The following is a 23,140-nucleotide window of genomic DNA, read 5'->3' as shown; positions in this document are numbered from 1 at the left end:
GGGGTCAGATCTTCCCATTCCGAGATCTTTGGTTACAAGAACGTGTGGCCAACAGTTTCTACAACACAAAGAACGGCCCCGACCAGATCCGCGGACACCGACTGCTATCCAATTACTGCGGGGCAGACATTTTTTACTGCACTGCTGCAAAGCGGCACCGAGGCGGCATTTTCCGTGAAACTGCCCCGCGGAACACAAATCTAGGAAAGCTTCGAGGGCACCGCAGCCCGACGTGGGTTAGTTTGGCTCAAGCGCTTGCAATTTTATTAAAAGTCTTACAGTGTATACCACACCTGCTCAATGTCCCTGTTTTTTTGGGCCAGTCCCAAACTCCCGTGACATTCTTCCCTCCATTGATGCCCTCCTTTCCTCCATTGTGCCCCTCTTTCCTCCCCAGGTGCCCTGCTTTTCTGGGAGCTCACTGGTCATATTATCTGTCCTGAGCCAGCATTACATACGTGCAAATATACTCACACTCATGCTAACGCCATACAATAACTAATAATTAGTATGAGCCCAGGGGTTATGGTGCCTGGTGCAGGATTTCTTTGTCTCCCCCGTAACTAAAACACACGCACATACAACACGCAAACTCACTCTAACACTCTATCTATTATCTATCTATCTATCTATCTATTATCTATCTATCTATCTATCTATCTATCTATCTATCTATCTATCTATCTATCTATCTATCTAGCTATCTATCTATCTATCTATCTAGCTATCTATCTATTATTTCTCCATCTCTCTCTTTCTCTCTCTATGATGTATCTCTGGATTTATGTCATTCGGTTGTTCTATCTATATGCCTGTCTCCGTCCGTCTGTCTGTCTGTCCGTCTGTCTGCTATATATATCTGCCTGCCTGTCATCGGCTCCCAATCTGCTTTAGATCTTACTCACTGCATGCGCCCCTCTCTGCCCCTCTCTGCCCCTCTCTGCCCCCCTCTGCCCCTCTCTGCCCCTCTCTGCCTCCCTCAAATACCGCAGGGCTGAACATTCAATCCGTCCTGATTCCGGCTCGTGGTCAGAACACTAAATCCCACCGCGGAGGATGCGGCCGGCGAGGAGTCGGGGGGGGGGTTAGTGGAGGAAGGGGGGAGGACGGGGGTCTCGGGAGGAAAAGAATGGGGGTCCTGGGGAATTAGCAGCCGGAGAATTGTGGGTATAGAGAGGAAAATGATGGAGCGGTTTTATCCCAGAACAGGTCCAACAGCAAAAACAGCCAAAAAAACAAAATATCTAAATCTGTCGACAAAAAAACCACACAATACTATATAATATTCCATGAAATGTTATATGCAGTTTATTATGGGCCAACCCACGGAAGGAATACGGCATCCGGGGCTCACGTCCAGGGGCTGGGTGTTCAGTATTTAATCCTAAAAAGTAGGTATTCGCTAATAGTCCCGCCGCCACTATATGAAACACATTATATACACATTCTCCAAGCTCTTTTACTTTATTGAGAGGGCGGTCGATAAGTGGAAGAGCCTCCCAGCAGAAGCGGTAGAGGGTAATACAGTGAGGGGATTAAACATGCATGGGATAGACATACGGCTCCTGAATCTAAGACGAGACCAACGACTGATTAAGGTTTGAGTCTTTACAGCAGGAGAAACGGGCGACCAGACGGGGGCCGGATGGGGGCCGCTCTTCGGGCCGGTTCTGGGTTTCTTAATATTGAGGGTTTTTTTAACTGGAATAACTAAAGCCAGAATATACGAAATGCTGGTAAAAATTATTGTTCTAAATTGGTGGTGAATGGATGAGAAGAGTTGGAAAGCGATACGTTTCTATTCATCGTATTCTATGCATTCCTCTAAATAAATTCAGGGCGTTTTGGATACATTTAGTTATTTGTAGCCACATTAGGTATTTTCTCTACATTCTCGATACATTATGTGGGATTATTCGCGCCGGGCTCGCTGAGTACGTTGGGCTCGCTGAGTACGTTGGGCTCGCTGAGTACGTTGGGCTCGCTGAGTACGTTGGGCTCGTTGAGTACGTTGGGCTCGCTGAGTACGTTGGGCTCGTTGAGTACGTTGGGCTCGTTGAGTTTTACAATCATTGGCCCGACGCATCGACGTCACTTCGGAGCCGATAGCAGCCATTGCTCAGCAAAAGAGCCCCGGGGCAGCTGGCGCTCTATCGGATAATTACCCCCCCCCCCCCGAAAGGACACGGGAAGGAGAAGAGGCCTTAAGGAGGGGGCTTCATCCATTCCGTCCTCCTTAAAAGGCAGAGGGTCTCAGAGACAGAACCCGGCCCTCCTCCTCCTTACAGGGCCAGGAGAAAACATCCAGAAGACGCCTTGTGCTGATTTCAGCGCTTCTGCCATAACCCAAAACGACCACCTTTCCCCAACAGCGTGACCTCTGTGACCTTTCCAGCAGCCCCTCTCACTCTGCTGCTGCAGCTTGCTCAGATTTCTGCTCGTCTGGTTTAACACATCGCTGTCTGGGGCCTCAAATTGTTTTTTGGATGATGATCAGCAAGTGCTTCATCTTATTTCATAACCTGCTCCCTCTTTAATGGAGGTGGCCGTATACCCGGTATATATATATATATATATATATATATATATATACCCCTCTATTTACTAACATCAACATGGAAGCCATGTTTCCTGTCCCAATGAGCTTACAATCCATTAATAAAAAAAAGGAATGAATGAAGGAAGGGAGGGAGGAAAAAAGAAGGATGGAAGGAAGGAAGGAAGAGGATGGGAAACAAGAAGGATGGAAGGAAGGGAGGCAAAAAGTAGGGAGGAAGAAAGAAAGAAAAAAAAGAAAGAAAGAAAGAAAGAATGAAAGATGGGTGGAAGGAAATAAAGGAGGATGTAAGGAAAGAAGGATATGTTAGTTTCACTTTATTTTTGTAAATAGCACCGGTTTTCATGCATTTTTCGGTTGACTTCCCGTCCCAGGGCAAAGCAAAGTGCTTGTGATCCTAACCCTTTAGAAGACCACTACTCTTATCACTCTCAGCAACAGCTGAACAGGATCAGGTTGCCCAGCAGGGCCAGACGTTTAAGACGTGAATGATTGACTCGCCTGTTCCTTATTTGCAGAATCCCTTTTCGCCGAAAGCAATTACTGTCTTAATTTAGGGGCAGAGTTACAGGATGATTAAGTAATTGCCCCAAGGTCACAAGCTGCCAGAAGAAGGTCACAAGAAGCTGACAGCCAGATCTGAACCTGTCTTATTCCCCCCCACACACAGGTGCAAAGTTCTTAGTTACCACCATGAGAAGTAGCCGAAAAATCCCTGCCTGGTCTCCTAGCCGGAGGAGGCCGGTTCCTGGTTACAGCAGCGACATGGAGGGGTTAAAAGGGCACAGCAATGGGGGCTTTAATTTATAACTCATTTAACTATCTTATACTTATAGATCTCAAGGTCCATGATGGAATTCTGCAGACTTCTCGTCCACATGGACTAAGAGCTGACATCACTTCCTGCTGCTCTTCTGCCATTGAATATTAGGTTTCTATTCAATAAGTGGAACAGCCTCCCAGCAGAGGTGGTAGAGGGTAATACAGTGAGCGGAGTTAAACATGCATGGGATAGACATACGGCTCCTGAATCTAAGACGAGACCAACGACTGATTAAGGTTTCAGTTTTTGCAGCAGGAGAAACGGCGACTAGACGGGGGCCGACGGGGGCCGGCAGGTTCTAAGTTTTATCATATTTTGCATTTCAAACCTTAGAGAAGCATCTTTGGATGACATAAAGTGGGCTTCATGGTTATGTTGCCCAAAATGTGGAAAATGCCCCCCCCTCCCCCGAGGAGTAAGAGCTGATATAATGTTGCCCCGGAGACAGTCCGTTTGCCCCCTTGTACGGGAGACCTTGTAACGTTATCTCCCAAACGCTGTTTCTCTTTGTTCACAAGTGAATGCTTGTCCCGTAATCACTGCGTCAACACTTTGGGCAGGCGGGCAGGCGGGCAGGCGAGGTGGCCAGCGCCGTCCCACCTCCAGATCCATCTCGTTACTTTGTTTATTTTTAGTCTGTGGCAATAAAAAGGGGGGGGGGTAAATTTATCTCACAAAATGTCTGCGTTCAGGTGCCCCCTCGCCTCGAGAGATAAAGCTTTATCGATACACGAGAGCCCCAGGAAGGGCCTTTATTCTAAATGGGGATCAATCACTGGGAACATTCCACTGTTTCCATGGTTACTGCCCCTGGATTGACCTTAACATACATGACCCATCGATCAATGGCAACTGTTTTAACAGGAGGCTATTCCTGTCTGAGGAGACGTTTTTCGCTGTGACATCTTGCTGTGAAACCACCTGTGTTCATGCAGGGATGTCCGTAATATCTGAGCTGCGGCTAATTTTAACGTTAACAGGTTACTCGCAGGGCACAATCAAAGGGGACACCAATGATCAAGGAGACCCTTTAATAAGAGTCTTTTAACCCTTTTAGGCACATTGGTGTAGGCCACCAAGGCCACCAAGTTGAAATACACTATCCCAGGGCCTGTTACTTTGTTTCAGAAATGAAGTCATTAAGTATCTTCTAGATCTCTTATCTGACCGTCACCTTCATCGCGTCTCTGTGCTCTTTTTTGGGATCCATTGATGACGAATCTCGGCAATGACATCATCACCTGCGCATTTCATCATAAAGGCTCTCTGCTGGTGGAGTCCAGAACGTTCTTGCCGCCGCCCACCAGGGTCTTTATGGTTTCCTCATTTCTTTGTATTATATTTATTTGTTGATGATATTTATCCAAGACTCAAACCTTAATCAGTCGTTGGTCTCGTCTTAGATTCAGGAGCCGTATGTCTATCCCATGCATGTTTAATACCCTCACTGTATTATCCTCTACCACCTCTGCTGGGAGGCTGTTCCACTTATCTACACCCTCTAAGTACAGTAAAACTCCCTTCCATTCCAACTTAGCCTCTGACCCTCTAGTTTTTGATTACGGTCATCATCTGCGATGTGCGTATTGTCCACTCTCTACACCCGCCGTGGGCCGACGCAGTTCAGCGGCTGACCCGCATTAGATTTTATGACCTATTACCTTCTTAACATTCATAAAAGAGACTTTCGATGTTTCACGTTACAAAGTTCAATTTTTATTTTCCAGCTTTATTTTTGGTGATTTCTACATTCACGTCATCGAATCAGCGCAAGGCACGGGGCGGGGGGCCATTGGCGCTATATAAAAAAGATACTAAAAATTGGGAACTTTCGGTAAAAAAAGGCAAGAATCAAAGGCGTTTACAAAGCAATTATGTAACAAGCAGCCGGTTCGCTGCCGAGCGCCGACGTATATATAAATATACATGTAACCATTACGGACGGCGACAGAAATAACTGGAATAAGTGTATACTGGGGGGGGCCTCAGGGGGGGGTCTCCATATGGTCTTTTCACAATCCTGTCCTGGGCTTTGATTGACAGCCTGGTGTGTGTGAGCGTGTCTATGTGTGTGTGCGTGTGTGTGTGTGTGCGTGTGTGTTGGATACGCCTACCAGGCTCATCTCAAGTCAGCAAAAACAAAAAAAAAACCCTAAGAGGGTCTCCTTTCGGCGAAGGGCCGGGCGGGGCGTGAATGCCCTAGGTGACATCAAAGATGCCACCGGCCAATGGCGGCGCTGGGTTGGGCTTGAGCTTCTCACCGCCTTATAAGCGCCTCTCCAGCGGGGCTTCTCTCTGACAGCTTCTGTGTGGGGTTCGGGGGTCTAAGTTGTTCCAATCTCCTGCAGAGGACACAGCGCAGGAGATGAGCTGCTGAGCCAACGGGGAGGCTCTTTAGGGTGAATCGGCCGCAGAAAAAGAAAACGTTTAAAAAAAAAAAAGGGGGACTACAAGAGGCGGGGGGGGAAAAGGAGACCTTTCTTCATTTTTACGGACGAGGCGAGCCCACCGCGGCGAGGGGCTAAAAAGCAAAGATGGAGAACGCTCACATGAAAAGCACCGAGGAATGTCTGGCCTATTTTGGCGTCAACGAGAACACGGGTCTGTCTCCCGAGCAGGTCAAGAAGAACTTCGACAAGTTTGGGCCCAACGGTATGTAAAAAAAACCCAAAAAACCCAATTTCATGCATTTTAGATCCTTGGAGATCGGTAGTAGACGCCTCCGTATCACCTCGAGGGGGTTTATTGGGCTGAATGGTTTGGGTTCACGCTCCGTAGGTTTTTTTTCCTGGATTTACCAGGTTTGGGGTTTTTTTGTGTGTTACGGATAATCGTGTTTCGTCGCTAGGGGGGTTTCCCGGTTATGTCACCATTCAGCGGATTTCGGCCCCCCGAGATCGCAGGCAATAGATATAAAGTTTAAGGCATTGTTGGGAGATGGAAAGGAACTCAATGAGTTGAGCGTTAAAAGGAACTTTGGGTCTTCTTTCCTATGAAAAAAGGGGAAATTTCTCCAGTTTGTGCATGATGCCCATGAGAGGTCGGGATGGGGGGGGTAAAGGGGGTAAATATCACGGCGGGGAAGGTAAAAGCATCGGCGAAGGGGGCAGAACGCTCTACAGGGCTCCGCCATAGAAAGTTTGTTACAAAGTTATGCTTTCTTAACTGTTTCAGTAGCAGGTCGCTCGTATCTAAAGGACGGCAATTAGAGAGGGGGGAGTTAAGGAGGGAATGCGTGATACGGGGGTCTGGGGGGTCTGGAGATATAAGCTGTCGTTAGCCAGAGCTGTATTGGGGGGGCACTCATTTCTGGAGCATTTACACAAGACGTGCAACGTCTCTCCTGCAATAATATCCGGGTTCTCCAGGAAACCGCAGAGACCTCACTCCAGTCGCCGGTGGTTAAGGGAGACTCGGTTTAGAAGGCAGGGGGTCCCGGCGGGGCGAGGAATGAAGCCCTTCCACTGAACATGACACATGTAGAGGACACGGCATCTGCTCTTTGCTTCATGTCACCTTCCAGGGAGATAAGAAGAGCTGAGGATCCTCGGCAGACAGGCCCCGCTCTCATTACGCAATACTTACTGTCCGTGCGGAATGCGTGTGCCGGTCGCCCCGCGTGACGCACGCTTTCTGCATTCAACACGGTTCTCGCACGCGTGTCTGGGAATAGAACAGAGAGCGGTGCGGGGGGCTCTCCCCGAGAACGCGTTACACAGGGGTTCCCGGCTCGTGTTACTATCATTATCTTTTACTGTCCCCCGGGGGCCGTGCGGGGATGTCTCTAAATGTCACATTCCCGCCTGCGAGACATATTTATAGGGCTGTAACTTTATGAGAATCCCCCGGGGGGGGCGGGGGGTCTGTCTAATTCTAAAGAACCGCACGCTCTAAAATAGATTGCAAGCTCTGTAGGACAGACTATAGAACCTCCAACGCCCAGGGCGGCGGGGTGGCTGCAGGCCCCTGATCCGGAATTTACCCCGGGACAGCATTTAATGTTCATCGGATTCGTGGTGTCCCAGAATTGTATCCAACACAGTGACACAATGTTATTATTCCGCACGTAGCGCCATCATAGTCCACAGCGCTGTACAATGGAGGGGCAGGAGGGCGCATCGTATTGCCCTTCTGTACTTTCCTAGTGATATATGGTGTTCCTGTTCTGTATTGTGTTACCGTTTTCTACACAACTCGCACATTCCTGGCGATATCTATAGAGCGGGATTACGCCACAAATATCCTACACATCCCGGGCGACACGCAGAGGGCAGATAGGGAGCTCTCACTGCAGACCTGCCCCGCACGCTCCGCGCATGGACGGGAAACGACAGACGTGTCATCTGATGCCACCACCTTATACAGACACCTCAGCTGTGTCCTTTCACGGAGGGGGTCCCCGAGTATAAACTGCCAGGTGGCCCCTTCGCAACCGGTGCCAGACTCAGTGCCGAGATAGATACCTAATAACCGCTACGAGCCAGCGCATTCAAACCCTGATACCTGACTCGGCCACACTCCCGTTAAAGGAAACATTAATCCTTTTATCGATATGATAATTAGAATGAGAATCGTCTAATTAAGTCACAGTTTAAGGAATTCCAGAGAATTTCGGGAAAAAAAAGGGATTTGGCTGGAAATGATACATTTTTGATATTAATTGGTTATTAAGGTTCTAGAACGGAAACACCCGCTAGAACATTGTTGCGTTTGGTTTGTAAGGCAGGCGACTAGTTCTGTTGACCCCTCGAGGGCTGACAGCCCGCTGCAGCAGTGACGGGGTTAAAGGGCGCGTGAGGACTATTCGGGGCTAGAATGTGCGCTGGAGGCTGCCAGCATTGCTGTGTTATACAGAGATTTACCGCTGGGTGCATTCTGTTCTCTGGGTGTTTGGATCGTACATAGTAACTGCATGACCAAAGCTAATACACAGGAGGGGGGATTTACGAAGCTTTTACAGCTCGGAGCACGCAGACCCACACGCTTCACTCCGTTACATACGTGTAACACCTGTAACCATTAGATACGGTGTTATTTTACCCTAATTATTAATCAGTTTCTGCTTCTTAAATAAAATTTGTGAACATACCAACACACGCACACACGCTAACACTCACGCTAACACTCAAACACATATATACCGTATATATATATATATACAAGATTTAAGAGATGGAGGAAATCTCTCTATGGCTTCTTATTTGAGAAGGATACCCACATTTGATAAAAATAATACTAATATTAATAATAGATATAATAATTTTTGGTATATTTAATTTAACTTACATTATATATATATATGAAAAGCATATTGTGGTCTTCCAGGACCTTTTCGGAAACCGTATTTAATGCCAAACCCCGCAATTACCCGATTTCTCAGATATGGAAGCATTTACACACACACATATATATATATATTATATTACATATTATATATTTTATATACATTGATATATTTTGTAAATGCAGTCAACTATTTTACGTAACATTAAACATTTTCTTTTTTTTTTTAACATTTTGTGGTTCATTAAACTCAAATACTTGACACTTAATTAACATATTTAAATAAGAAAAATGTATGTATTAAAAATATATATATAATTTGTGTATACTATGGCAGCACCCATCTAAGCTTCCTGTTCTGCATGATTATTCCTCCCCAGTAGGTTGCTCCTCCCCTTCCTGGGCACACTTGCTATTGTTACTCAAAATATCTGCTATAAATCTTGAAAAATTATGATGATGATGATTAGAACTCATAACAACTATCTCTGCTTGGTTATAATTAATTTTAATTATTTTCTTTAATTAAAAAAGTAATAATATTTTTTCTCTCTTTTTTTCCCATTTTTCTCCCCGCGGATCAGAGCTCCCAGCTGAGGAAGGTACGTTTCATACTGCGGCGGTAATAGGGGGCCCATACTTGTGTGAATTTTAAGGGGGTCCATACCTTTATGTTTAAAAAGAAAACAGACAACAAAAGTGGGATTTCTGAAAATTTAATATCTATAGCAATTTTTTATTTTAGTTTTTTTGTTATTAAGAACAATTTAAAAATTCTAAATTTCTAATATTTAAATTACAAACTTCCAGAACTATTAAATATTCATCGATTTGTATCGATTTATCGTGAGGAACCCGCGTTTACTTTTGACATCCAAAATAATGAATCGGGAAAAGAATTATTAGCACTTAGGGTTGGTAGATACAATGTGTCGAGTGCCACGTCTTACCGTATACTTTGTATTTTAGGAAAGTCCATTTGGGAGCTGGTTGCAGAACAGTTTGAGGATCTGTTAGTCCGAATTCTGCTGCTGGCTGCATGTATATCATTCGTAAGTATACATAGTATGACATCATAACAGAGAATGACGGAGGGCAGCTATTGGTTAAAGTGAAGAATAGGGAAGATGGAGTGTTTAGCGGAAGAGTCACGCAAGCTTTCAAAACTTCAGAGGTCTCTTTTTCCCCCCAAAGTGGCAAAATTAGAAAAAATTATTTAATTGGGTTTTTCTTCCTTCTTTTGGATCGTTAGAAGGGGGGCTGGTGAACTTTTTCCAACCTAAATTACTATGTTACTATGTTAATTACTATGTTACTATGTTAATTACTATGTTACTATGTTAATTACTATGTTACTATGTTAACATGATAGCCTTTATAAGGATCACACACAGGATATTTATAGGTTGGATAGAATACTGATAATTGTCTATAAACCGGCTATAAACTCTGCGTCTGGTCGGTGAGCGTCAGCCTTTGAGATGTTTTATCTCTGGAGATACTGCAGATATTATTTATTATTATTATTATTATGATTATTATTATTATATATGTTGTATGTACACGGCGTGGGCTTCCTCTGGCAGTTTACGTATATTGGAGATACATTGTTTCACTGTGTCCTGCAAACAGCGAGAGGTGGTTCCGGGGGCCCTATGTCCAGTGATGACGTGTTCTCTCGTGTGGCTTCTCTTGTACCTGGCCTATAAATCCATCGCAAACCCATCCAACATACACACACACACACTAACACCAGTTACTGGAGCACACGCACCAAGCGCATTATATGATCCTGGCGACACCATGTCATACATAGATTGGATTACGTAGGGTACATACATACGTGTAATACAGTCTGTAGACACACATGCTGGTTGGAGGACACGCGCTCAGATTTCACCCTGTCACCCGTAACCCTCCTCCCCAGCACCCTCCGCTCCGTGCCCAGGCTTGTGACTCCCTCCCCATGAAAGGGTTAAGTCAGTTTTCACCCTGACCTTTTCTTTTCCCAATGAGCGGCACATTCTGTAAGTTAAATTTGTCTTGAAGATAACTTGATCCGGCCAGTGGCCATCTCAAGTGTCAGACAGCTGCAGGGGGGCCAGAGGACGAGGCCAGGCAGAGACACGGGAGGCCGAGGGTGTCCCTCGCCCCCCGTGAGTGACAGGCCCGCGTGGCATGTGTTTTCAGAGGGTGACAGCTGCACGAAGCATGAGAGGGCCCCATATAATAGCTGTAAATCTACCCCGGTGTAACACAAGAGGGGGGGGCAGTGACACGGGTGTCACCTTTATGGGGTCCAGGAGACACACACGGGGCGACACGGAAAGTCACTGATCGCGGACAGACTTATTTAACACATAGGATAAAAAAATGGAGCTTTTAACCCTTTTCTGTGCTTTGTTGCTACCCGTTGGCTATGAAGGGGTTAATTTCAGTTTGTTTATTACCAGTGCGAATTAACTTAGTAGTGATTTGCCAAAATGGTGGCAAATTTCGTGTTAGTTTGGGTGGCTAGGATTATGTAAAACGATTTAGGTGGACAGACCGAAGGTGGCCAATGGGAGACGGAATCTCAGCCCTGTTTTGTTCCCTTTGGCTGCACGGTGTTCTAATTAAGAACACTGACATTCACATACAGACTCTAAATATACATTTGTATGGCATGTATCCTTCATGCGTGTACTGCTCGGTATGCATGGAGGGTGCGTGTAACCCGAGCGCCCTGAAAGCAGAATCTTTCCCGTAAATCATCGATCTGTTTTATCATGGCTGGTAGAAGTCCATGGGAGCCATAATATTCAGAACACGGAGGTTCAGGGGTCCCTGTACCCCTCGACAGGGATGTGCGGACCCCCTTTTGACATCCTTTCCATCCTGCAGGTCCTGGCCTGGTTCGAGGAAGGCGAAGAGACCATCACCGCTTTTGTGGAGCCCTTTGTCATCCTCCTTATCCTCATCGCTAATGCCGTTGTCGGTGTGTGGCAGGTAAGAATGCAACACTTGGGGGGTCTTTGGGGACGAAATAGGTAAATGTGTAAGATTATGTAACAGGTAAATGTCTAAAAAGTTTAAAACTGTAATAGAAAAGTGCATAATTTAGCAGAGTGTGGCCCCACTGGAGGTCCAGGGGCCTCCCCGGCAATCGGGAAAAAACCCACTACCACCGACACTGTCCTATGCTATACGCGGCCCTCCTTATTAAACAATTTAACACAAAAAAATTTCAGAAAATAGTACATTCTGCAGCAGCAAAGATATTTCCAGCCAGAGGGATGAGGGCGATGCAACGATATTTACGTATATTTACGGTATTTAGCATTTACCGAAAACCCGTTTCCTTGTCGCCGCAGGAAAGGAACGCAGAAGACGCCATTGAGGCTCTGAAGGAATATGAGCCCGAAATGGGTAAAGTTTACCGCAGCGACAGAAAATCTGTGCAAAGAATCAAGGCCAGAGAACTCGTCCCCGGAGACATTGTGGAGGTGGCAGGTGAGCTGGGGTGGTGTGTATTGGAGCTGGAGGTATTGCATTCTAGAGCTGGGGGCTTTTTATTTTAGACCTATCAACGTCTCATTGCATTTACTAACCATTTCTATCTCTCCCTACTAGTCGGTGACAAAGTCCCAGCTGACATCAGACTTATCAGCATCAAATCCACCACCCTGCGTATCGACCAGTCCATCCTCACAGGTAAGGAGGAGATCTGGGGTACGAGAGACCTCTTTCTGCTCTGCCCGTGCGTCCTTCTAAGCCTCACACGAGCCTTCTGTCCTCCACAGGAGAGTCCGTGTCTGTCATTAAACACACAGAAGTGGTACCCGACGCCAGAGCTGTCAACCAGGACAAGAAAAACATGCTGTTCTCCGTAAGTAAATCTCACTCGCGCCTCTCTACACCGTGAGGGCGGAAAAGAAATGCTGGGGACTAAAAAATGTAGAAGATGGTGGAGACCTCTTTGCATATGTTTTAACCTCTGTTCCTCACATTCCCCAGGGTACCAATGTAGGAGCTGGTAAGGCCATTGGCATTGTCATTGCCACTGCAGCCAACACTGAGATTGGTAAAATCCGTGATGAGATGGCAGCCACCGAGCAGGAGAAGACCCCTCTGCAGCAGAAGCTGGATGAGTTTGGAGAGCAGTTGTCCAAAGTCATCACCCTCATCTGTATCGCTGTCTGGATGATTAACATTGGACACTTTAACGACCCCATCCATGGTGGCTCCTGGCTCAAAGGCGCTATTTACTACTTCAAAATCGCCGTTGCCCTGGCCGTAGCTGCTATTCCAGAAGGTATGTCCTATCGGTTAATCCTGGCCAGGGTTGGACTAAGCGTGGCTGGAAGTATGGGAACTAGTAGACTCAACAAGAATAGGAATGACCAATGAAACCATCTGCCCCACAAATCTGAACTAATCGTTACTAAAGGACTGATACATGAGTATCAATCTACTCATTACCTACCAACATTTGGTTATTTATTTTTACTCTTTAGCAAGGGAGACCTGGCTAAGGGTCCTAAGCTCAACAATTTCACAACAATATGGACTACAATATAGCTGGGTGTATAGGCAGTATTTCTTTTATCCTTCGATGACCTCCTGTTGTGCGGGGATAGTGTCTGTGTGTCCAGCATGGGTTGTGACAAAATCCATTTGGTTGGATGACTTTACTGGGTAAATTACCATGAATACCTATCTCATAATTACATTATTCTGGTTATTCTGGTCCTCACAGGGGGTCCTCACAGGATGAATATGTAGTTACTCCAACAATAGTTGAGTCATGTCTCATGTCTACTTACAGGTCTGCCCGCTGTAATTACCACTTGCCTGGCCTTGGGTACAAGACGTATGGCCAAGAAGAACGCCATTGTGAGGAGCCTGCCCTCTGTGGAGACTCTGGGCTGCACATCCGTCATCTGCTCTGACAAGACCGGAACCCTGACCACCAACCAGATGTCCGTCTGCAGGGTGAGAGCGCACCTCCTGGGGACACCAAAGTGCAATTAATACATTAATTGTGTCTATAAGACTGTTGGAACATTTATTTTAACGGAATCGGTGTGGTTTGTGCGTGGAATTGTTGCGTGGCCCACGGGTAATCACATCCGCCAAAGCATTAGCCATATTTGTTGTCGATTGGTTGATAACCATCTGCCATCTCCTTGCACCCGGCAGATGTTCGTGATGGACAAAGTTGAAGGAGATTCCTGCTCCCTGAATGATTTCGCTATCACAGGATCCACCTACGCCCCCGAAGGAGAAGTGTGAGTCTACACGTGGCTTCCTATCACCGACACACACTCACACTCACACGCCTCACTGCCGGCCCCTGATAGACAACGTCATTAGTCTTTTTTTGTTATTTTATATTAAAATATTGAAAGCTGCGGCACATACACGGAGATGAATAGGTTACAAATAACGCAATCTCCTCGAGACCTTCCATTACTACATTTCCTAATTCCATTTAATTTTGTGTCCTCCTAAATCCATCTGTTTTCTCAATGAACCCTCATTCTCTCTATTTTCTCTCCGACCCCCGCCCTGTCACTCGCTCCCCTCATTCCCTTTCTGTTTCCATCCATCTTTGTCCGCTCCATCTCTTTATTCTAAATTCTTCACTCTGCAAACCCATCGTCCTGTTTCTCATTTTACCCGCTCTTCCCGTGTCTTCTGCTCTCTCTACTATGACATCCTCGTTTTTCCTTCTATTGTCTCCCTTCGATCCTTTTCTGTTCTTCCCTTGGTGTCCTTGACCCCATTTCTGTGGCACCCCTCTCAGTATGAAGAACGATAAGCCTACCAAGGCCGGCCAGTACGATGGCCTGGTGGAACTGGCCACAATCTGTGCTCTTTGTAATGACTCTTCCCTCGACTTTAATGAGGTAAAAACCAAGAAGACTAATCCTTCCTTCCTTTTTTCGCCCCTTATCCCGTGTGGACTTCATCTAACCTATGCTTGGCTGCATGCGCTAAACAACACAGGAATTAGTTCTAACAATATAGGATACAATCTTACAGGTCAATGTTAGTAAAGCTTTTCCGACACAATGTAACAACCCCTTCTAAAATCCGATGTACGGAATTAAGGCGGAATAACTGATAGATACAATGTAACAACCCCTCCTAAAATACAATGTATGGAATTAAGGAGGAATAACTGATAGATACAATGTAACAACCTCTCCTAAAATCCAAATACAGGATAAATGAAGAATAGACTGAAACAGCTGGAAGATTATTTATCTACACAAAAAATCTCATACAAATTTGGTTACGTGTTCACAGCGGCTGTTTAATTGCCATAAACGTTATGGAACCCTATAGACTCGATTATGTTACTGCTTGACACATTTACTGAGTATTCACAAAGCATGGAAATGTAACCTTCTATGTTTTTGACATTAATTTGTTTGACCAGAAAGCGCTCGTGCCTCTCCCCCCCCCCGTGGCTGATTTTATCTTAAAACGCAGAGCCAATGCCTGTTGTATATTTTTTTTTTTACCAGTCCAAGGGTGTATTTGAGAAGGTCGGTGAAGCCACAGAGACTGCGCTGACAACTCTTGTTGAGAAGATGAACGTATTTAACACAGATGTGAGGAGCCTGTCCAAAGTTGAGCGCGCCAATGCCTGCAACTCTGTGAGTACAAGAAACTCTCTCTAATTCTAAATCCTCCATATGCATGCCGGCTGGTACCTATAGCCATGGGATCTGCCTACATTAAATCTCCGATTCCAGGACGAGTAGAGTCTTCTCCGCTATGTACCCATTCCATTCCAACCAAGTACCACGAAAGTATAACCTTCTCCTTCCCAGAAATATTGCCCATGCAGTGACATATAATCCCTTCTGCCTCCGTGCCACAGTTATAGAAATGGAATTCTGTAACATGTAGCCGTGTACCGAGGACCGCACTACGCCAACCACCTGCCCTCAGCTCGTCAGGAGCAAGAAACTTAACTCCATTCCAGCTATCTGCCTCTTAATGAGTCCCTGGGTTACATTCTCTCCCAAACACCTGCCGTCTCTGTATTACACGCGGCTCCCTCGTATGACTCGAGTAGAACATCACACACCTCTGGTGTCACCGACCACTAACTGCGTCTTACAGACCCTCAATCTCCACGGAAGAGGGAAGCCCAGAATTAAAATGTGAATAATATCACCCTTTATGGCATTAGTTGGCTTTAGTTCTGATACATTGTATCACCAGCCCCCAGATCTCAGTTAGGTTTCATCTAGAATATATAGTAGCGTGGACACTGCGATGTCCCTCCTCATAACCCTCTGCGTCTCCGACCTTTCAGGTTATTAAGCAGCTGATGAAGAAAGAATTCACCCTGGAGTTCTCCCGCGACAGAAAGTCCATGTCTGTGTACTGCACCCCAGCCAAGGCTTCCCGCGCTGCAGTTGGAAACAAGATGTTTGTGAAGGTGAGGTGTTGAGGAACGCGTGGACTTGGACATAGGGTCCAACCAGTGGCGTATTCTGGACTAAGCCGACTAGTCCCAAGCCTTGGGGGGCAGACCGAAGGGGAGCAGCAGCCCTTTTGCCGCATAACAATGCCCTATTGTGCAATAAGGCTCCCTGTAACGTCACTACTCAACGCACCCGTTAAGAGGGAGATCACTGATCTTCTCAACAGGTCCAGTAACACTATGGAGAACTGTACTGAGTTGGCAAAGCCCTCCATATTTTCCTACTACGCCATGCTTCCTTTAAAAATGGAGCTCTGGGATATGACATCAAATTCTGACGCTCACTAGAAAGGGCAGCGGCGAGGAGCGGGGCGATTGGTGGGGCAGCCATGGGTTAGTCCTAGGGCAGCGTCGAAGGTAGATAAGCCACTGGCTTCCACATCGTAAAAAATATTGGAAAACTAATCTTCTTTGTGTGTTTTGACACTTTCATTCACAGGGTGCCCCCGAGGGTGTGATTGACCGTTGCAACTACGTCCGCGTTGGAACAACCCGTGTCCCCCTGACTGCTCCCATCAAGGAGAAGATCCTGTCCATAATCAAGGAATGGGGTACAGGCAGAGACACCCTGCGTTGTTTGGCTCTGGCCACCAGGGACACCCCACCAAAGAGAGAAGACATGGTGCTTGAAGACGCCACCAAGTTTGTTGACTATGAGGTACTGAGGGTCTCACGATAAGACCTCTTAAAACAGTTGAGAAAATGATTGCAATGGTTTTGCTTGTCCTTGAAGAAAACCCTTTAAATATCATCATAAAACATCTCTCAATGGCCTTCACCAGCCCGTTTCTAATTATTTCTATGTTTTGAGTGTCCCACCCTTTGCTATCTAACATCCTCGTCCTCTTTTAAATGATGTTTGGTCTTGTCTCTGACATCTCCATCATAAGTTTGTCTGTGTTCCAGAACACCACTCCATTAAAATGTTCTCTTACAGACCGACCTGACCTTTGTTGGATGCGTTGGTATGTTGGATCCCCCTCGTAAGGAAGTTGTAGGCTCCATCAAGCTCTGCCGTGAAGCCGGTATCCGTGTCATCATGATCACTGGTGACAACAAGGGAACAGCTATTGCCATCTGCCGTCGTATTGGCATCTTTGGTGAGGACGACGAGGTCACAGGACGTGCCTACACCGGCCGTGAGTTTGACGACTTGCCCCCCGCCGAACAGAGAGAGGCCTGCAAACGTGCTTCCTGCTTCGCCAGAGTGGAGCCGTCACACAAGTCCAAGATCGTTGAGTTCCTGCAGTCCTTCGATGAGATCACAGCTATGGTGAGTTCTACAAGGCCATCCAAGCTGGGGTGGCAGACCATGGGTGGTACGTCACGAGGTCTCTGTATGACACACTGTATCGTCTTTTGTCTTCCCTCAGACTGGTGATGGTGTAAATGATGCCCCAGCTCTGAAAAAGGCTGAGATCGGTATTGCTATGGGTTCTGGAACAGCTGTGGCCAAGACAGCTTCCGAGATGGTGTTGGCTGATGATAACTTCTCCACCATTGTGGCTGCAGTAGAAGAGGGTCGTGCCATTTACAACAACATGAAGCAATTTATCCGCTACCTCATCTCCTCCAATGTAGGAGAGGTCGTCTGGTGAGTGTTGTACCTGGATTTCGGAAACCACACACCTCTAAGCATTCCATTGGTTTTCACATTCCATGGTGATTTCTCCACACTTTTGTTCCAGAACATTGTTTGTTACAATATGACCCTGTTTTTTTCCATACAGTATTTTCTTGACTGCTGCTCTGGGTCTGCCTGAGGCTTTGATCCCCGTACAACTTCTCTGGGTGAACTTGGTCACAGATGGTCTGCCAGCCACAGCCCTGGGCTTCAACCCCCCTGATCTGGACATCATGGACAGGCCACCCCGTAGCCCCAAGGAGCCCCTCATCAGCGGATGGCTCTTCTTCCGCTACATGGCCATTGGAGGTTATGTAGGTGCTGCCACCGTCGGAGCTGCTGCCTGGTGGTTCTTGTACGCTGAAGATGGCCCTGGAGTTACTTTCTACCAGCTGGTGAGACTATTTTGCTTTCTTTCCTTAGTCCATAACTTTCACCCCAATACTGTAATCTAGCCTGCGAAGAGATTGACCAGTCCTGTCACAGTTATACTGCAATTGCCCATCTTCTCTCTACCCCCAGAGCCACTTCATGCAGTGCACAGAAGACAACTCAGAGTTTGAGGGCCTGGAGTGTGAAATCTTTGAGTCTCCAGTTCCCATGACCATGGCGCTGTCTGTGCTCGTCACCATCGAGATGTGCAACGCTCTTAACAGGCAAGGAAATGCTTCTATACTCTCGCTTCAACTTCTGCCTTCATAAAAATTGTAAAAAACAAAAAAAAAAAAAAAAAGAAGAACTTGTATAACTTTACAGAATCTATAAGAGATCTAGAAAATATCAGAGGAGGGGGAACCCATTTTTCTACACACAGCTGACATCCTTCTTAGGAAGTGCTCTTAGGAGCGAGAGCAAATGAAAATGTCTTCCCCGGTCTTGGCCAAAAGCCAACGTAGCTCCGAATAACTTCTGCGACGCTATCTTACTATCATTGTATCCATTTATCTTGAATTATTTTCTTCTTCTTACAGTTTATCAGAGAACCAGTCTCTGATCAGGATGCCCCCATGGGTGAACATTTGGCTGCTGGGCTCCATCTGCCTCTCTATGTCCCTCCACTTCCTTATCCTCTACGTTGAACCTCTACCCGTGAGTACAAACATCATACCAGACTCCTTCTCCTCCAGCGGCGAATACCGAAAACCATGTGGACAATCCCTGACAACTAACCTTTGGATGTCCCTTTCTGGATAACCATAAGGAACATTATCGAAAAAAATGCATCTATTAAAAAATAAAGAAATATATTTTTTTTATTTAAGTCAAATGTGGGGACAAAGTCTTACAATGTGTCCTGTGCCACCCTTGTTTCTACCAGCGACTGCGCTCTTATGTTACATTATTTGACTCATCCCGTTCCGTTCCTCCTAACAGATGATCTTCAAATTGACCCCCTTGAACTTCACTCAGTGGTTTATTGTCCTCAAGATGTCCTTCCCCGTAATCCTGTTGGATGAGCTCTTGAAATTTGTTGCCCGTAACTACCTGGAAGGTAAGCCTCCTGACTTTCTATAGCCAGACGCCACCCCGACTTTGCCCAATACAGTTGTTGTTCTCCAAAGGAACAATCCCGGCCCCTCTCACTCCCCAATGGATTATTTTATTCTTCTCCCACTTCCTTGTCTTTTTCCCCATTTTTCTTACCCTCCCCTATTCCATTATATTAATTTCTCTGTAACATCCATTATCCCATAAACCTCGATCCAGACTGTGACATCAAACACGGGATGTTAAAACCTATTTTTTTCTTATAATTTATTAAAAAACATATTTTGGGGGGGTAAATAGTTGTGCCCCGTGGCTGGTATTTTATCAAACAAATAAGCTTTGTTTTTCGTTTTTTTTTGGTAAAAATGCAACCCCCGAAGCACCGTCTATTAAATAATTCATTGCCCTTCACACAACGTGGAGATGAAGACACTCTAGTGTTCGATGCGTCAGTCTGGAAAGGGTTAAATTTATCATCCTGATCGCGGTTCCTTTCACTCGATATTAAACTGGATTTTTTTTTATCCTTTCCCGTAGCATAATTTCTTTTTTCTTCACCTTCCCCGTTCCTGTCTAACAGGTATCCCATCATTTTATCGTGCATGAAATGCATTTCCTCCATGTTGTCTTACAAGCACTTCCTGTCTGCTTTGTCTGCATCCACTTCCTGTCTTTACCTACATCATTTGCTTTTCATAGTTCCCGCCTACAAAACGATTTTCCCACCTGTTCCCTAAATATGTAAAATTCTGTTACCGTGACCACGCATTCCCCTCTAACACATAATACAGGAAACATACATGTTCTAGGAAGTCATAGCATGTTGGTCTCTCCATTAACGGGAACGTTAATCCTGTTTAACTTCCTGTTCGCCATAATCACATATTCTCCATTCCCACTAACACTCCTCATCCTCTACCACTACCCACCGACAATCTGCCTTCTTGCCCCGTACCTCTTGCCCCTGCCGGTAGCTGCTGCTTTGGGCATGCTTAGTAGGTCAACGAGCTTCAGGATGCCCGTTTGACGGCTCTGCATACGTGTCTCCGACCGCCTTATGCCCCAGCGTTCATACGTTACCACGTCTGTAACATATGTATCCGTGTTCTACTGTGCATCCGCAAATAATGATGACATTATTTGGTTTTGTGAGGGTCCCGAGTTTTATAAGTCGATGGCGGGTTATGCACTAATAGGAGAGTTTGCAGTAGAGTTGAACGTTTCATCTCCCTGGTGTCACTATACAGTGTACTGGGTCTTCTAAATGTACTGGCCCTCAGGGGCCAGCCCTTCGTAACACCCAGAATGCCCCCCCCCAAAAAATGTGGGGGTTTCTTTTGCTTTGTAACAATTGTGGCAGAAAAGTTCTAATCCCAACATTCCGATTAGAACCGCAGCCTCCGCTAGTAACGTCTCTCACTTGCATGGAAGCGGCAGGCTAAAGGGTTGTTTGTCATGTATTTTGGGCTTTCTTGGTGTCTGTCGAAGCAATGCATGCTGGGAAAGTGGTTTCAGAAACAAGGGCTATAATGTAGTTCATTTACTGTTACATTAAAGGTTACACGGGTTTTCATGCAATAAATATAGACAGGTTTTACAAAGCATTGGCCCGCACATTTATAATGTCTGCTGTTTAGTATGCGATTAGGAAAAATCCCGTGGATAAATAGAGTAATTAATTCGCTTTCATCCAGATTTTATTTATTATTATTATTGATTTTATTGATTATTTTATTATTTTTCATCATATTTATTATATATTATGTTTTTTAGTTTTATTTATTATTATTATTGATTTTATTTATTATTTATTGTATTTATTCTTATTTATTTTATTATTTTTCTCATTTATTATTATTTATTTTATTTATTATATATATATATTTTATTTTATTTTTATTATTATTATTTATTGAGCTTCTCATAGCATTTAATTTTTCTGCAATACAGATATTGCACTCGCATATTTCCTATATATGTAAATACCCAGAACACTAAAAGGGCCGCCAAATTATTACACGGGTTGTGGGCGTGGGATTCATTTTTCAGGGCAGCCATATTCAATCTCGAATACCAAAATATATATTTTAGGCTAGAAAAAAAGATCTTTTAACACGGATACTGACTGTCTCTTCTCTTGCTCTCTCTCCGCAGAAAAAGAAAAAATACATTAAAAGGAATTCAGCGTTTGTCTGAAATAAAATCAGATCTCAGCCCAAATCTCCGTTCAAACTTTTCTGTTTCACCTTTTTTTCTCCCCGAAAATCTTCCTTCTTTACCAAACATCACTGCCAACCTTATACCCTTTCGTGCCCCAAACCTGCCGGGTTTGAGGATACCCAGGATACGAGGGTTATGGATTTTTTGGGCTGTCTTTCTGGTTTACATGTGCCTTTTAAATCGTGCTTCCATTGTGACCCCCCTTTTTATAGCGCTCCCCTCTCTATAACGCCATTAATTATTCAAACCGTTAACGTAAAGAAGCTTTCACTCAGGTGAAGGACCCAAAATCATTTTCCTCGCCCCCGCCGGTGTTTTGTACACGCGGCGTCCTGTTCTAATGCCCCAGCCCCCCGAGGGAGATACAGCTTGTAGCAGAAAAATGGAAGCCAGTTATAACCAAATGGAAACTGTTCTAGCTATTTATTAAAATTAAACAATAAGTTAAAATCTGAGTTGTCGTGTCCTTGATTTGGCGCGCCGCCCGGACTCAGCAATAAGCTGATTGGTTGGCCATATTTTTCCCAATGGGATGCTGACCGTGCCCAGTGCTGCCCCCTGCAGTATGTGGGGAGAATAGCAACTGAGTCCCTTATAGAATGCTTTATATTCACCAAATGATACATTTATGAAACTAGTGTATTGCTCATGGTGAATACGCACACACATACATGCACACCAACATACTCATATACATACTCACATACATGCACACACACATACATACTCACATACATGCACATGGAATCAGGTGAAGCCAAGAGTGGTATCGAACACCCACCTTACCTTGCAGTTCTCAGCTACAGAGCTTCACAAGGTGGCCACATGAGAGCTGCGATCAGAGGATCTCCCTAACCTGCCTGTAATCCCTACTACACGGAAAATCAGGACTGCTCTGTGAAACCTGGGACACTTGGGAGCTATGTCATCCCGGCTTTGAAAGGGGAAAAAAGCCTTCAGACCCTACAACTTACCTACAGCCTGATCCTAAACTGCCTGCCTAGTGATCGAGAAGAAGGCGAGAAAACATATAACGTATATAATGTTATGGCTGATCGCTGTGTATATATTTATATATATATATATATATATATAGGTTGTGACAGGAAGATGCTTAGTGTGGCATTTGGGTACAGGTGCTATCCAGATCGTAAATATGGGTCCCTGTGGTGGAGCAATTGGAGAGCAGAGTGGGCCAATGCTCCGTGCCGGCTTTTCCAGGAGGCTAGAAGTCTGCAGGATCCGGTCCGGGATTCCTATGGGGCCGGCATCAGGCACAGGTGCTGGGCATTAAAAACCCTGGAGCCGGATAATCAGGGAGACTGTGAGGGGAAGCGGAAGCTTCCCTGCGCTCCCAGGGCAAGGAGAGGCCCTGAAGAAGACCATCCCTGAGCCAAGTGAGGAATCACCTGCCTGGACCTGTGTGCTGTCTGGGGAGGTTTTCCAGAGCCTGGCATAGCTGGGTCTGGCTGGGAGGTCGAGTTAGTGGGTGATTAGGCCGGTCAGTCTGGACTAGTTCCCTGCGCGGGACTGCTTTTTAAATCCCGCTCCCGCCCGCTCTAGATGATTTTTTGGCCAATCCCGCCCGCTCCCGCCACATTTGTGGCCAATCACGCCCACCTCCTTACCTGAACTGCGGTCCCGCAAGGCTGCCCTCGA

At 45.7% G+C, this 23,140-nt stretch overlaps 1 protein-coding gene across 1 annotated transcript; it reads left to right on the top strand.

The window, feature by feature from the left end:
• Positions 1-5,703: 5,703 nt before the first annotated feature.
• LOC149285720 (sarcoplasmic/endoplasmic reticulum calcium ATPase 1) lies at positions 5,704-21,885 on the top strand. Its single transcript, XM_089495039.1, has 22 exons — positions 5,704-6,032; positions 9,248-9,265; positions 9,633-9,715; positions 11,547-11,651; positions 12,017-12,155; positions 12,276-12,356; positions 12,446-12,531; positions 12,660-12,957; positions 13,471-13,637; positions 13,845-13,933; positions 14,452-14,554; positions 15,179-15,310; positions 15,979-16,104; positions 16,589-16,807; positions 17,087-17,422; positions 17,523-17,743; positions 17,880-18,168; positions 18,296-18,429; positions 18,745-18,862; positions 19,148-19,265; positions 19,799-19,841; positions 21,416-21,885. The coding sequence occupies exons 1-21, from the start codon at positions 5,915-5,917 to the stop codon at positions 19,801-19,803; spliced, it is 2,985 nt and encodes a 994-aa protein (XP_089351165.1). The 5' UTR covers positions 5,704-5,914; the 3' UTR covers positions 19,804-19,841; positions 21,416-21,885.
• Positions 21,886-23,140: the final 1,255 nt, after the last annotated feature.

Source organism: Sceloporus occidentalis, unplaced genomic scaffold (assembly GCF_023333645.1).
Source record: "Sceloporus occidentalis isolate IW3139 unplaced genomic scaffold, rSceOcc1.0.p SCAF_76, whole genome shotgun sequence".
NCBI lineage: Eukaryota > Metazoa > Chordata > Lepidosauria > Squamata > Phrynosomatidae > Sceloporus > Sceloporus occidentalis.
Note: the sequence above shows the minus strand (reverse complement) of the source record. Positions and strands in the feature narration are given on the sequence as shown.

Excerpts from the sequence above, each read along its gene's own strand:
- LOC149285720 (XM_089495039.1), top strand. The coding sequence starts at position 5,915 with ATGGAGAACGCTCACATGAAAAGCACCGAGGAATGTCTGGCCTATTTT. Across the intron at positions 9,716-11,546 it reads TGGCTGCATGTATATCATTC|GTCCTGGCCTGGTTCGAGGA; the intron begins GTAAGTATACAT and ends TCCATCCTGCAG. Across the intron at positions 13,638-13,844 it reads ACCAGATGTCCGTCTGCAGG|ATGTTCGTGATGGACAAAGT; the intron begins GTGAGAGCGCAC and ends TGCACCCGGCAG.